The 13,890-nt window shown below is 43.6% G+C and overlaps 2 protein-coding genes across 2 annotated transcripts in view; both read left to right on the top strand.

Moving 5' to 3' along the window:
- The window catches only part of LOC115575401 (inactive phospholipase C-like protein 2), a 68,382-nt gene extending 58,074 nt beyond the window's left edge, over positions 1-10,308 (top strand). Inside the window, exons 5-6 of the mRNA XM_030407439.1 lie at positions 4,565-4,674; positions 8,404-10,308. Of these exons, the coding sequence (XP_030263299.1) occupies positions 4,565-4,674; positions 8,404-8,856 (563 nt within the window). The 3' untranslated portion in view covers positions 8,857-10,308. The remainder of the gene's footprint in view (positions 1-4,564; positions 4,675-8,403) is intronic.
- A 289-nt stretch (positions 10,309-10,597) lies between these two features.
- On the top strand, positions 10,598-13,041 carry hcrt (hypocretin (orexin) neuropeptide precursor). The gene is made up of 2 exons (XM_030407441.1): positions 10,598-11,470; positions 12,523-13,041. Exons 1-2 carry the CDS (start codon positions 11,387-11,389, stop codon positions 12,883-12,885), a joined length of 447 nt encoding a protein of 148 aa, XP_030263301.1. The 5' UTR covers positions 10,598-11,386; the 3' UTR covers positions 12,886-13,041.
- Positions 13,042-13,890: the final 849 nt, after the last annotated feature.

Here is a 13,890-nt window from a genome sequence, read left to right as displayed (position 1 = left end):
AGCTGACGCGTTGAGGAGGATGGAGAGGTGCACTATTGATGGCTAGCCATCACATACGCTGCTAATGGGGGACTGGATAGACAGCTGGGATGCACACTCCGGCACCTCCAGATGCTACCTCTGTGCATTTGTGTCTGTGCGCATACTCTGTACACTGGCCGTATGCATATCTAATCTGCATAGAAAGCACAACTACCATTCCTCCTAACTCGCCTTCGCTCCACTAGTTTCTATAAGGGGTTTTCTCAAGTGATTTTCTTTCAGCAGTTTTCCTGAACATTTTAAACACATTCCCGGGCTTCTGTGTCCGTATACAGCTCAATGCGTTTCAGCAAGTATGGCGGCTGTTTGAAAATGGCGATCATTTTGTTTACATTTACCAACTACAGTTAACCGCTTGAGCTAGTTTTGGACAGTTTGTCAAACAATACAAACACAGCTAAGCAAATACGCTAACACCACACTTTGTCGTAAAGCTTAGATTCTCGTGACTCCATTCATGTGAATCATTTCAGTGCAGTCAACAACCAAACAATCAACAATGTACAAAGTTTTCCCGACTCACCAATAAAGTGTCTGGGTGTGTCAGTAGTGCATCAGACTCTACAGTATCTGTCTTCTCTCATTCCCAGATGTACACTAGATCCAATTCAGTAACGTGTTTAGTCCAAAACACGATGTTCCATGATTAAATGGTGACAAAATGGCAAAAAGAGAAAGAAAAGCTGCAAACTCAGATGCTTTTTAATGATTTTATCTGTAAAAAAAAACCTCATTTCGGAGCTCCTCATGAACTCATTGTGAGAAAAAGCCTTTAAATAGCCTTGAAAGAAATGCATTATAAAATTCCATACATTTTTTCTAGAGAAAAACGTATGGATAATACAAATTAACTAGATCAAAGTGAAACTTCCTCAGTTGAACTTTTACAACAAGATAATTACTTTCTGTATATTAAGTTATCTGAAATGTTATGTTCAAATGAGTGATTCATTATCACATTAAAAATGTGCATAAATATGCATAAATCTCCAGAACAGAAAAGAGAGCTTTAGTAATGAGCTGAAAAACAAAAAGTCCAACGATGCAAAATTTTAAAAAATGCAAGTAACAAAATGGCAGGCATAAAAAACAAGTAGAATCAAGAAAACTAAACAGTCATAGGCTGAACTAATGACTGGATACAAACCACACTGATGAGGGGATGAGGAGCAGGTGGAGAGTGGTGGCGAAACGCAGGTGAGAAGACTGAGCAGAAAAATATGGGAAAGCAGGGAGAGCAGTGAAGGAGCTGACAAGCAGTGCGAATGAGGCTGATGTGAGACAGGTGTGGAGGGAAAAATGAGGCTGGGGGGGAGCACAGGAACACAGGATGGAACTAGAATACTGGGAGCACAGGTGAGCAGGAAGTGGAAAGTCACAAGGTGTACAAAACATGTGATCAGACGACTTACAATGTAAAGGGTTGTGTTGACTATAGGCTCTGTGTACGAACACAGGAGCTTGCAGATACTGTGTGATCACACCTGCTCAGTGTTACGTCTACAAACTCCATGTACCAAAAAAGATGATACAGTTGTAACTCGTCCCACAAGAGAACGAACATCGGCAGTGAGATGTCAGTCAGCCCGGTGCGTGCCCACACAGTCCAGAGAAAAGCACTCTGTGATCGTGCACCATAGCTACCTTAAATTGCTGCTGAGAGTACATTGTGGACGGTTCCTCTGAGAGACAGGGAGGTATAGAGTGAGTTAGAGATGCTAGTAGAACAGCGGCTACCTTTAACCAGGCCCTGGAACAGGTGCAAGCTCACTGTGTGAGTCCAGAAAACTGCAGCGCTCCTGCAAGCCTGACTGTGCTTATTTATTGATGTTTTCCATCCGTGCACAGACTCCGACTGACCACCTCAGATGTGTTCATATGGCTCGAGGCCGCTCCATGTGGATTCCATTACCATGAAAATCCAAGGGATAAAGACATCTCTCTCCCTTTGTCTTCCCGGGCTTTGTACAGTCATTGTTTCCCTGGAAAATCCCATTTTTCTGTTTGCAGCGATGATATTCCTCCTCTCTGCAGTGTGTATGACTCAAGATAAATTATTGAAAGGCTGATCAGACTGTATGCAGCTCCATCCCACCCCTCTTTTCCCCCATCTTTGTTTTTTCATCATTTCTTTTCATCAGACCCTGTTTGGAGATTCTGTTTGATTTTATTATTTACTTACCTTTTCTCTCTCCGGCTGAAGCTGTCTATTTTGTGTGCATGTGTATTCGGTGTGTAAGAGGGGGCTGCTGCAGAACTTATTACAAAGGCGAAAAAAAAAAAAACCCTTCTCTGCTCTGTGCAGACACTGTATGCCTTTACAGAGGTGTGTGTGTGTGTATGTGTGTGTCTAGTCAGAAAAGAGATGTTGTTGTCCTTGTCTGTCTGAGCGCTCATACTCATATGTCCTTCTGTTTCCACGAGAGAAGCAAAGCATGCGCTCCTGTCTCTCCCGAGTGCGCCATGGGGCCCACTTTTTGTTTATTAACTCACATTTCTCAGAGTTTAGGAGACAGCAACTGTGCGACTGTTGGGGAGGAGGAAATGCTTAATAATTGGGAAATTAAATGCTTGAAGAGGCTGTATTGCGACAAGACGCCTCCAGCTAATTCCATCTCGCATTCAGCCCTCTGCCTGCCTCGCTGCCCAAGTCTTGTGATCGCCGAGCTTGGCTCAGCTCTGCACCAGCAGCGGCCCATTAACTACACCAGATTACAAGATCAAATCAGCCCTAAACCCTGTTAACACAACTTTCAGGCTCCGAAACAGATATTCTGCAATGGCTGTACATCACCAATTATATGGAAATTAAAGACAGCTGGGGTCCTGGGTCTTTTTTGCAGTGAGGCCACATATAGTGCTTTCTTTTTTTAGATCTGTTTTCAGGAAAACATATTGAACATACAGTGACGTCAGGTTGCAGGATTGCATTTGGCGCCGCGGGTCGGGATGTGTTTTAATGTTGTTCAGAAAATATGAGCAAAATGAATCAAACCTAAAGTAAAGTATTTTGAACAGGAGTTACACATGAGGTATTAAGTAGCATCAGCATACTGTACATGTTTGTAGGCACTTGAACATTTTAGCCCATGAGTGAGCATCAGGAGCCACTAAGAAACAACATGATGGTTTTGTGTAGTTGCAGATAATGTAGTCGCACGACTACATGGGGGGAGCATGTCACTCTTTTATCATGCAAATTGAATCTGACATATTATTGTTCAATATTTTAAAAGCTCTCTTTCAAACATGTTATATCTACCCTTTGGGAAATGTCATTCAGGATGGAGTCTGGAGTTATTTTTCTCAGAAGAAGCAAGAGTCTGCCACCAGGCTGAGCTAATTCTCCGGCTCTTCAACGAAAATCGATTTAATTAAAGACTTCTCTCGAGGTGCCGTATCTGTCAACTAGTTTTTGGTAAAAGAGCTGAGGACTCAAGAATGAATGACTTGCGAGATAGGGCTTTTGTGGTTTATTGTGTCTTATGTTTCGTCAATGTCTTTGCTTCGAATCAAAAGTGGAGTGGTGTAAGGTCAGCTGTCGGGGACAGACTGACAAGCAGGCTGAGACGTACGGCATTAGGAGGAGTTTGTTCTTAAAGCCCAGAGGATTAGTAATGGTCTGCCAGGGCTAAATGAAGCTACTGATAGACCAATTAAAGGTTAGCTTGCATTGCACTACCTCAATTTTAGCCCTATTAGCAACGCAGCACATTGTATGGTGAGCTGCTGTTGCGGTCATTAAGGTGCTCGTGGGGAGCTGAACGGATGCCTTTTGTTCTGCAGATTATGTGGTGAAAAAAAAGTAAATGTAGGAGCAAGCAAATTGTTAACAGTATAATTAAAGGAGAAGTGTTATTATCTTCTTATTTCTTCCTTTCTGTCATGTTGCATGTAAAAGATCTTGAAAGTTAAAAAGGTCAAAGTCAAAGCTCCTGTCTCCCACAGAAAACACTGCTCCTAAAACGCCTCGTCAATTATGCTCAGCGGCTCGTTTGGCATGTAAGAACTGACTGCTCTGTTGTTGTTAGTGGTGCTGGCTCAGGCATGTGTGAGCTGACCAATCAGAGGAACAAAACAATATAAGTAACTGTAATGGCATTCAGTAGAGCGTCTAACTCTGCCAAGGTCCAATAGTCCCCTCTAATCCAATCAAGCCTAATCCAGTATCCAATAAAACAAATTTTAATCTACTAAATCCAGATTTTTATTAAGATCCACAAACCAACCAACCAACCAACCAACCAACAGACACAGGCAAAACATTACCTTCTTGGCAGAGGTAAAAACAGAACTAAAAGCCTATAAGACGGGTTTCAGTGGAATCAAAGTAAACTACTGATGAAAACCTTTAAATAAACTAATGTCTAATCTCCAAACATCATCATCATATATCATGTTGCAGGATAATGTTGTAAAATCTCACACAGATAAGTAAAGTCACATGAACCTAAATAATCCTCATAAAGTGGAAACAACTAAGACTAAGCCATATCACATGTGTGTTTGTGTGTGTCTCCAGGTCTGGACTTCCACGAGGACCTGCATCGTATCGGAGCAAAGGAAGGTCTGAAAGGCCGCAAGCTTCAGAAGGCCATGGAGAGCTACGCCTGGAACATCACTGTCCTCAAGGTGAGATGGACTGAGCCACACCTGTTACGTGAACTTCAGCACAACAGAGACCCATGTATTAATTTTCAGACTATAACCAGCTGGATCAGCAGTCCCAGACCCCGGGATTAAACTGCTTGGTGTCTCAAGAAAGCTCTCCAGTCTAATTGTATTGCCTTCCTCTCTAATCCCTAAATCTCCTAATTAATTGCGGTTGATTCCAAGACTTTTTTTTTTATTTGCTCATGTAACTCTCTTGTCAGACATGATAAGACTGTTCACACTTGTTTGTACACGCAAACACGCCGCTCGATTGTTCCTCATAAGGGTACGTTCGGCCCCCACGACAGGCAGCAAAGATGGTGCTCAGCAAAATGCCTTCCTGACTCAGACGCTGGAAGATAAGGTGGTTGCCCAATCCCCTCATTGCCTCTCTGAACAGCAGTGGTAATACCAGCACTGATAAAGCACCACATGCTGCTCAGTCTGCGCTCTGCACAGTGGGCCTGTTTTGCTAAATAAGGACAGAGCAGCCCGGATATTTTTATCTCGTCTCATCTCATCACCCTGAAATCATTTAGTATTGAGTGAAGGAGCTCCCTCGGCTGAGCTCTGCGCTTGAGCGTGAAGTTAGATGGATGTTTGATTCTTATTTGCCTTTTATATGTCTGCCTCGTCGGACGTAGAGGTGGTGAAGGTCAGGGCTGCGACTGGCAATTATTTTTCATGAACGATACATCAGTTGTTCATTTTTTCAACCTAGTGGCTTAAAGGTTTGCCGGAAAATATGTCAGAAAAAATGGATTCATTGTACAACGATATAAAACCGTTAATTACGAAAGCAGCAAATCCTCAGATTTCTAAAGCTGAATTTAACTCAGATCTCACTAAGCACTTCATTATCAAACTGTTCCCGCTTATTTTTTTTGACCCATTGATTAATTAATTAAACATCTTAGCCCTAGTGGAGGTTATGGTGAAGAGCGCTGGTGAATCGGGGTTCAATCAAGTATTTGTCTTCTTGCATTAACACAGCAGCTGTATGTGCAACAGCCTGATTAATCTTAATTAAGCTTCATTGCCCTCTCTAGAATCGGGGGGAAACGCACAACGCTTAAGTAGCTAAACAGATGGACACCCAAACCTAATCCCTGTCTCACCCGCGCTGCATACACCCCCAAACTCACCAACTCCTCCCATCCCTGAAAAGTCTCTCCAAACACACACTTCCTGCTTTCATCCTTCCCTCGTCCTCTAATTTCTTCCATGAGACACATTATCGACATGAAGGCATCTTGGCGTGCACATACTCCTCCTCCTTCTCTTCCCCCCTGTTCCTCCCTCCATTCTTCGCTTGTAGGAATGTGTCTCGTACTGAACATTTGGTGAGCGCCTGGTGCCTGTTTGCCATGGCTGGCAGTTATTTCACCTGTCAACCTCTCCAAATCCTCAGCAGGCCTTGGAAGCGCACGCCGGTTTTCTCTCGGATATGGAAGCTGCGAGGAGGCAACTGCTTCTCCACCTTTACTCTGACAGTAACAGTCAGATCAGAGCTGTCGGGGTGAATGAGGGAATTTGCCATTTTCTTAAAGTGATACCACCCTGTCACTCCCCTGTGCATCAAAGTCAAAGCGAAAAAAAAAGAGATGCTTTGTGGCAAGTGGCTCTTAGTCCTGCTCCTTCTCCACCGTGGGGTTGGGCAATGCAGGCCAAAAAAATAATATTACAGTCTATTCGGTCTGAATCATGATCTACGATCTCAATTCCAGTCTTTTTTCTCCACTTTGAAATGTCCTGTAGCCTGACGCCAGACTTGAAATAGCCTGCGAATTGTGGAAGAACCCACGTACAGTAATTGTCCAATCAGCGTCATGTCCGTGTAGCACAGATCTGCTAGTTTGAAAACAGAAGTAAGACGACATTATCTCAGTCTCTGCGAATTCACCTGAAAAGCAGAAAAGTAGATGGACACGTGTTGCCCACCCCTACTCCACTGTCATAAACCACTTTGTACCTACCTTTTCAACTTTATAATATTGTACAGTAGAGGCAGGGCATGTTTTCACCAAAGGGATGGACTGGTTTTGGTAAACAAGGAGGAGATTAGGGTAGAATTAAATGAGGATACAGTGGTGGGATTTGGTGCCTGCCCTTGTTTGGGCTTAGGCCCCTGTGGATAGCTTTAGGCCAGCTGTAGGGGTGAATGTACCGAGCGCAGTCGTGATTTGGCTTCAGCAGCACAGGACTGGCTTCTCGCTGTCTTATTTTATGCCTGGTGAGTCATGACTTACATAATTTCTGCTTTTTTTCCAAACATATGACTTATTCATGCCCATGGATTGCGTGCTAGAGTGGCTCAGGTAAAAAGGCCACTTGCAGCATATTGACATCACCTGGGAGTCGAGCGGCGGGCGCTGTGTGCGGGGCAGCACCTCTGCTCATTGTGTAATATGTCAGACGGCCCTGCCTGCCTTGTGGCGCTGAGAACTTTATCCCTTTCACCATTTACACTCGAGTCCGGTGCAGAGCGGGTCAGCCTGCGCCTCTTCACAGGGATGTTAACTTAACGAGCTGTCACAGCGGGTCAGACGGAGTCCAGAGTGGGAGGGGAGGGGAAAAATATGTAGATTCACAGACGAGAAGTGCTTTCTATGAACAGATGTTGGAGGGATGGTGGTGTAGAGGAAGCGCGGAGCAGACATGTTTAACCAGCGGGGGTTGTGGCTTAGAGAGGCCTGAGGGGAAGAGTCAAGTATTTAAAGACCATCGAAGAGGAGAGAGTTCATAAAAGCATGTGGTCAGATTCCCTTTTTTATTTTGACCGGCTTTAATAATAGCTGCACCTCTCGCACACAGAAATAACCGCCTGTGGAGGAGACTGTACCACATTTCCACATGGCAGAGACAGCTAGCTGAAGGAGGCAGGCAGCCATGGCAGTGGCCCAGATTGACTTGACAGTGCAGTAAAGCAGGATGCCTGCCCCGACCGCTTCCTCCACATATGGCGGCGATTCATCTCTGGGGTGCTCCCAAATAAAGAGCAGAAATGTAGTATAACATTATCACCATATGACAGCACTGTGCACCAACTGAGAGGAGCAGTGTGAAGAGCTGGCAGGCGACCTGGGGCCTTCACTCACTGGGTTTATACTGCCCTCTTCTGCATATTATTAGTTAATGCACTACAGGGACAAATATGCCTATTCCACTACCAGACCGGATCACTTTTATTTCACCTTTATTTAACCAGGCAGAGCTTCTTTTGAAATATACCATCTTTATTGCACATTTAAAAGACATTATATTGCATTTATAAGGCTTTATAAATGTTTATAACCATGCAAAACAACTTATAACAAGGATTACGAGGGGTAGCAAGTGTTGGACATAAATTATAACAAGATGACATGGCTTAGATAATCTTTTTGATTTCATTTCCGTTTTTTTTGTCACTTAACTTGCTGGCCGACAGAATGAGCATATACTCCTCAGAAGTCCTCAGCCAAGGACAGCAAAGAGCAGCAGTTGTCGGTTCCTCTGCTGCCTCCTCTGTTTTTGGAGCTACCTTCGAATTCTGGCATTTATTTTACAAATGTATAACTTCCTGATACATTAGAGTACAGCACAGTTTTCCATGTGTAAAAGCTGCCTTGAGGGAATGCATATCAAAGATGTTTTCTGTTATTTCTGTGACCTTAAAATCGTATCATCTGATACGTGTTGTTGACTCTCTTTCTGTCTCCATATCAGGGCCAGGCAGACCTGCTGAAGCACGCTAAGAGCGAGGCCCTGGACACTCTGCGTCAGATCCACTGTGCAGCTCAGTCCTGTGGGCTCAGTAAGAACGGAGCGTCTTCCCCCCAGCTCCAACACCACCCGCACCACCAGCCGCAGCAGGTCCAGATACAGCAGCAGCCTCCGGCTAAGCCCTACCCACAGCCCCCACCGCTGCATCAGCCCCAAGCTCAGCCCATATCCCACACCGCACCACAGGCTTATCTCCATCCCCTTCCCCAACAAAACCCCCAGCTACCAGCTCTCCCTCTGGTTCAAACTGTTTCAAAACCACCTGCGTATCCTCAACCCCCACCCATCCCCCAGCTCCAGTATCAGTACCAGAGCCAGCAGCAGAGGGCAGCAGGTCCTCTGGACACCCTCCCCGAGAAAGAGACGGCCGGCGAGGATCCTGTGGGATCCTGCTGACCCGCAGCCTGTGCCCACAGAGAAACTGACCCAAAGAGAGACAGAGAGAGCGAGGTAGAGACGGAGAAGCAGCAGGGCGTAGACAAAAAGCAGGAGGCCAGCATAGACAGGGAGATGGAGGAGGTGGCGGAGAGGATTAAAGAGATGATGATGCTGAGGAAGGCTCGTCGCGTTAGAAGTGAAACACAAGTCTGAAAGGAGAAAATAAAGAGAGACCTCACACTTCAGTAACACGTTTCCAAAGGGGTAGAAAAAACTGGAAGAGCTAATGTTTACTTTTCTCGCCGATGTGGAAGATAATCTTCCATCTGAGCCAAGAAGTTTAGGTCTCCTCTGTTTTCTCTTGCGCGTTCACAAACTTCTGGCGTGTGCTACTGCATAGGACTGTGTTGAGCAGACGGATCAGTGAGTTAGATGTGTCTCTCTCTGGGCAGTGCTAGTTACATGCCCCTCCACTATGTACTCTAGCTCTGTGGGTACAGGCTTTACCTCACATTGGCATTTTCTGTCACATATTGCCTTTTGGTTTCCAGAGACTCCTTGGCATGTCTTTGAGCTTTTATTTTGTCACGCTCACACTCCTCCCCCCCCTACATTTGAACCATAATGTTAAGTACAAACCCCCCACCCCCCCACTCCTTTTTCATTTTTAGAGCAGCTCGACCAGGCTGAGCTCTGTAGGAGTCACAGACGACCATTACAGCACAAACCAGGGAGCTGTAGGGATGAGATAGGGGAATAAAAAAAAAAAAAAAAAACTGCAGCTGTTTGTGCGTTCAGTCACATCGATGCACTTCTCGCACCCTTCGCCGCCGTCGCCCTCCATCGAGCCCCCACACATCTCCGGTGTCATTCCTTAGGATTTAAGTTCTCCGGCATTCCTGGACTCTCCCCCAAATGGGTCTCCCCGTCTCCTCCCCAGGGGCTGTGTGTGTGACGTTACGTGACTTGGTGTTTCGGCCCCCAGGGTGGAGCTGGCCCACGTCCGAAAAAGTGGCGGAGCTCACCAGCCAATCACAAATGTTATATGTGACCCCGGCCTGTTAGAGGTCGAGGGTCAACAGGAACATGGTACTGCTGTCGATAAAAACCACAAAATAAAATGGATATAGATGTAAACTGTATGTAAAATGTAAAAGGAACATATATTGCTATAATAATTCTTGCAGACATGGACATTAATGATTGCTATTATAATAATTGTTGTTAGTTCTATTGATATTCAGATTCTTTTTTTAACAGTAACTTCCGCATAGACAGTGATTTGACACCTGTTGTTCTGTGGTGCCGATCAGGACAACCAGTGCATGTGGGACCGGAACGAGGGATTACGGGTTAGTGCCACGAACATGAGGGTCAAAACAATAACCTGACATGTGTTTCACTGCAAAGTGAGTGTGGATTCTGTAAAAGCTCCTTTAAGTGGCCCATTAAAACTGGCTTCATTGTTTATCCTGTCTCCTCTCATTCATTCCTCTTTAATGTCTATAACAAGGAAGTGAAATATGCCCGTTTAGTCATTCAGCAGTTTACCAATCGGCACGTGGAGCGACATTTTTGCTGAAAATACTTTAAGTAACGCAGGATTCACATTCACAGAATGGCTTTTTCGATTGCATTCATACGGACGTCACGGGCTCTTTGGAGCATTTTGAAAGCGGCTGTGACGGCGAACCCCAAGCAAATCAATAAAGCCTTCCAAAAGCTTTATCGATTCCTTTTTGACGCACTGCGATGCACTTGTTAATTCTGCCGATCTAAAATTCTTTTGTTCTGAAGAAACGAGAAGTAGGCCGTTTATCATATCACGCATGAGTTTGTCTATTTAGAGCAGTGCTCCCTGTTGTCCATAAGATGGCAACAGATATTAAGTAAGTGGCTGTGAGGAAGAAAGGAAGAGAAGCAACAATCTGAAAGTCAATGAATGCTTTCAAATGATTTTTGTCATCCTGCTATGTCGACTAATGAGAGAGACAGTTTATAAAGCCGACAGTATAACAAGAAATGAGCCTACTCCAAGTTTTGGGTGTCATGGATCCGTCAACCCTGCTCACGTCATCAGCACACACTTTTTGTAGGAGCAAGAAAAACACACAAAACTGCTCTTGGTGTGTCTTAGAGGAAAAAAAGCCCCCAGAACCTCATTAGCATGGCTTTTGAAATAGCTTGTCATTACAAACTGAGAAAGGGCATCCGGGCGTTCTCTATATTTATATTATAGAACTCATAGGATACATTAGCTAATTAACTTGTGTCCGTCAGCACTCATTATCATGGCATGTCCTCGTAGACCTTTGGCATGCGGCCACAAAGAAATACCTGCAGTTCGTCAAAGGTCCAGAGAAGTGCCTAGGAGATGATCTACCTCAGGAGACTAATTAACGGCAAAGAGCTAGACATCAGCCCTTCAAATGAGCAAGAGAATTATTGGTTGTGTTTGTGGTTGGCCCTCAGTGACGTCCATCGGTGTGGACATCACAGAACAATATAAAAGACACTTGTCATTTTCCCCGGCACATCAGAGGATCAGATGACTCCACCTCACACTGGCCAGAAGATGATGTGGCTCCCCACCAGTTTCCAGAAGGCTACTGGGATGGACACGTCTAACAGGGTAAGACAACCCGAGTTAGATTTTTTTTTTTTTAAATCTAAAAACTAGTGAGGAATTTGCAAAATCACTGTTTTAAAAGTTGTATTAGTGTAGGAGTTTGTTTGTGACCTTGTCTTTTTACTTCTATATCAATTTTTCTCAAGAATTGTTTCCTTCACATTTCCACATTATTTTGACCTCATCAAGACGGAGGTAGAAGAGGTAGAAGTATTTTGATACATTTGTTGTGTTTCTACGTATCAAAAGTTTATGTACAAAAAACAACATATATATATATATATATATATATTGCATTTGTAATGAGTACTTGACATCAGAGATTTCACTTTATGTTTAAAGTGGTTTTTTATTTTATTTTAGGCATCGTAATGAGGGAAGTGCGGATGGCAGAGTAGATAATCAAAGGAGGAAAAGGTCGATAAACTTCCTGAGCAGGCATCAGGCGTTTTATTCAGTGACTTTAAATAGTATTTCCGCTTTTTTGTTCTTCTATCAACATAAACAAAAATAATAATTTTTCTGAAATTTAGGCAGATCAGTAAAACCAGATAATCTACTATAGATGCACATGACATGCATTTAACAAAACAAAATGCATTTTATTAGCTTGGAAATGATTTTGTTATGTAATACCACTATGACAAGAGATTAAGGTATTAGCATGTAAATGTCAGTGAGATATTAATAGAGATTAAGTGATGATCCATGTTCTTTGTGTGTAGATCAATAATCGTGTGTAGTACCATTACCCTAACAGCTGGTCCTGCTGAGACTCTGTGTATCCATGACTCAAGACTGGGATTGAATTGTGTTTATAAATATAAATGAGCATCATCTTATTATGAATTCAGTTTTTATTCTTAGGAGTTTGTCTATCCATCCCTGATTCAGGCTTCTGTATTAATTGATCAATAAGAACTGCTCAGCAGCTTGTAATACATGTGTAAAACATACTTATTAAAAAAGATTGACATTTCAAAGACATGCAGATAAATAATTCTGTTCCTGTCGTCATCTTGTATCAGTATGAACACATCTCTTTTGCCCAGCAGAAGGTCCTGGTGCTGGTGTTGATGTTGCTGCTGTCTCAACTGGCATGTGATGCTCACAGCATGTCTGAGTGCTGCAGACAACCAGCCCGCTCCTGTCGCCTCTACGTGTTGCTGTGTCGCTCTGGCAGCAGGACCTCAGGGGGACCGCTGACCGGAGACGCCGCCGCCGGCATCCTCACTCTGGGTAAACGCAGAGACGAAGAGGATCGCCTGCAGAGCCGACTCCACCAGCTCCTCCATGGCTCCAACCAGGCAGCAGGGATCCTGACCATGGGGAAGAGGACTGAAGAGAGGGCGGCGCAGCAGTACATGGACTGGATGTCTCAGTCAGGAACTACCATCACAACGCCTGTGCTGAGCTAAATACTTCATTGTGAGAGAGTATGGGACTTATTTAGTGAATTTATAAAATGTACATTTCTGTCGTGTAGAAAACAATTTTGTGATTTTCTTTGAATAGTGCCTTTTTGAATGTGGTGCAGGAAACATGTGAAATATTGTACATATATGGAGACGACATTGTGGTGTAATAAAAAAAAAAGTAACGCTGTCAACACATCTTTGGGTTTCCTTGGATTAGAGCTAAACATTTCTTACAGGTTATATTAAGGAAGCGCTCAGAATCCATCAGCTTCCTGACATCACTGAAGCATTTGACAACAAGCAGATGCAAGTAGCTGATGTTGTGTCAACCTGACTGAAATCAGGTTTTTCTTTTTTTACTCTAATTCTTTCCTATATAGAGTCTATTACTGTGACAAAAAGGCTGAGAATCAAAAAACTTCAAGGTGCAACAGGTTGATTTAAAACTGTGTCGGTTTTAGGAAAAAGAATACAGGATGTCTGTAACTTGTAGGGATTAAACTCTCTAAAGAGCGAGACATTTTTTCACTTGGTTCAAAATCTAAAGAGCAGCTGGAAACTGCCTACAGTGACCTTAAGTCCACTTCCAAAGTGCAGTTTGGGCGATATGAGAATTGTTGTTCCTCCCCCACTCCCCAATTAACTGGTGCAGTTACACCGAATCAAAGCCCAGCATCTCAGCTCCTGCTTGAAAGCGGATCACAGTGTGAGAGTAAAGAAGACCACAAGATGGTGCTGATATGATTAAAAGGGAGGAAGGCGATGATGTGGAGGATCATGATAATCTATATTTAACTGTTCTACTATAATGTTTTCACATTTGCTCACCAAGATATTAAACAAAGACTGATTTACACCAATAACCTTGGGGATATTAAGTGATCACCATTAATCAATGTATTTATTTACCTTTCGCAGTTAAAGGATAGGTTCACCCAAAAATGAAAATCTGGTCATTCAATTTAGTCACTTTTAGCTTAGCAGCTACGCTTAACATTTGGATTA

Source organism: Sparus aurata, chromosome 23 (assembly GCF_900880675.1).
Source record: "Sparus aurata chromosome 23, fSpaAur1.1, whole genome shotgun sequence".
Taxonomy (NCBI): Eukaryota; Metazoa; Chordata; class Actinopteri; order Spariformes; family Sparidae; genus Sparus; species Sparus aurata.
The sequence above is the reverse complement of the archived record's forward strand: the minus strand, read 5'-3'. Positions and strand labels throughout refer to the sequence as shown.

What these genes read in the sequence shown, in the direction of transcription:
- hcrt (XM_030407441.1), top strand. Translation starts at nt 11,387, where the DNA reads ATGACTCCACCTCACACTGGCCAGAAGATGATGTGGCTCCCCACCAGT. An exon ending in GGATGGACACGTCTAACAGG is followed by an intron (nt 11,471 to 12,522) that starts GTAAGACAACCC and finishes TTTGCCCAGCAG; the next exon opens with AAGGTCCTGGTGCTGGTGTT.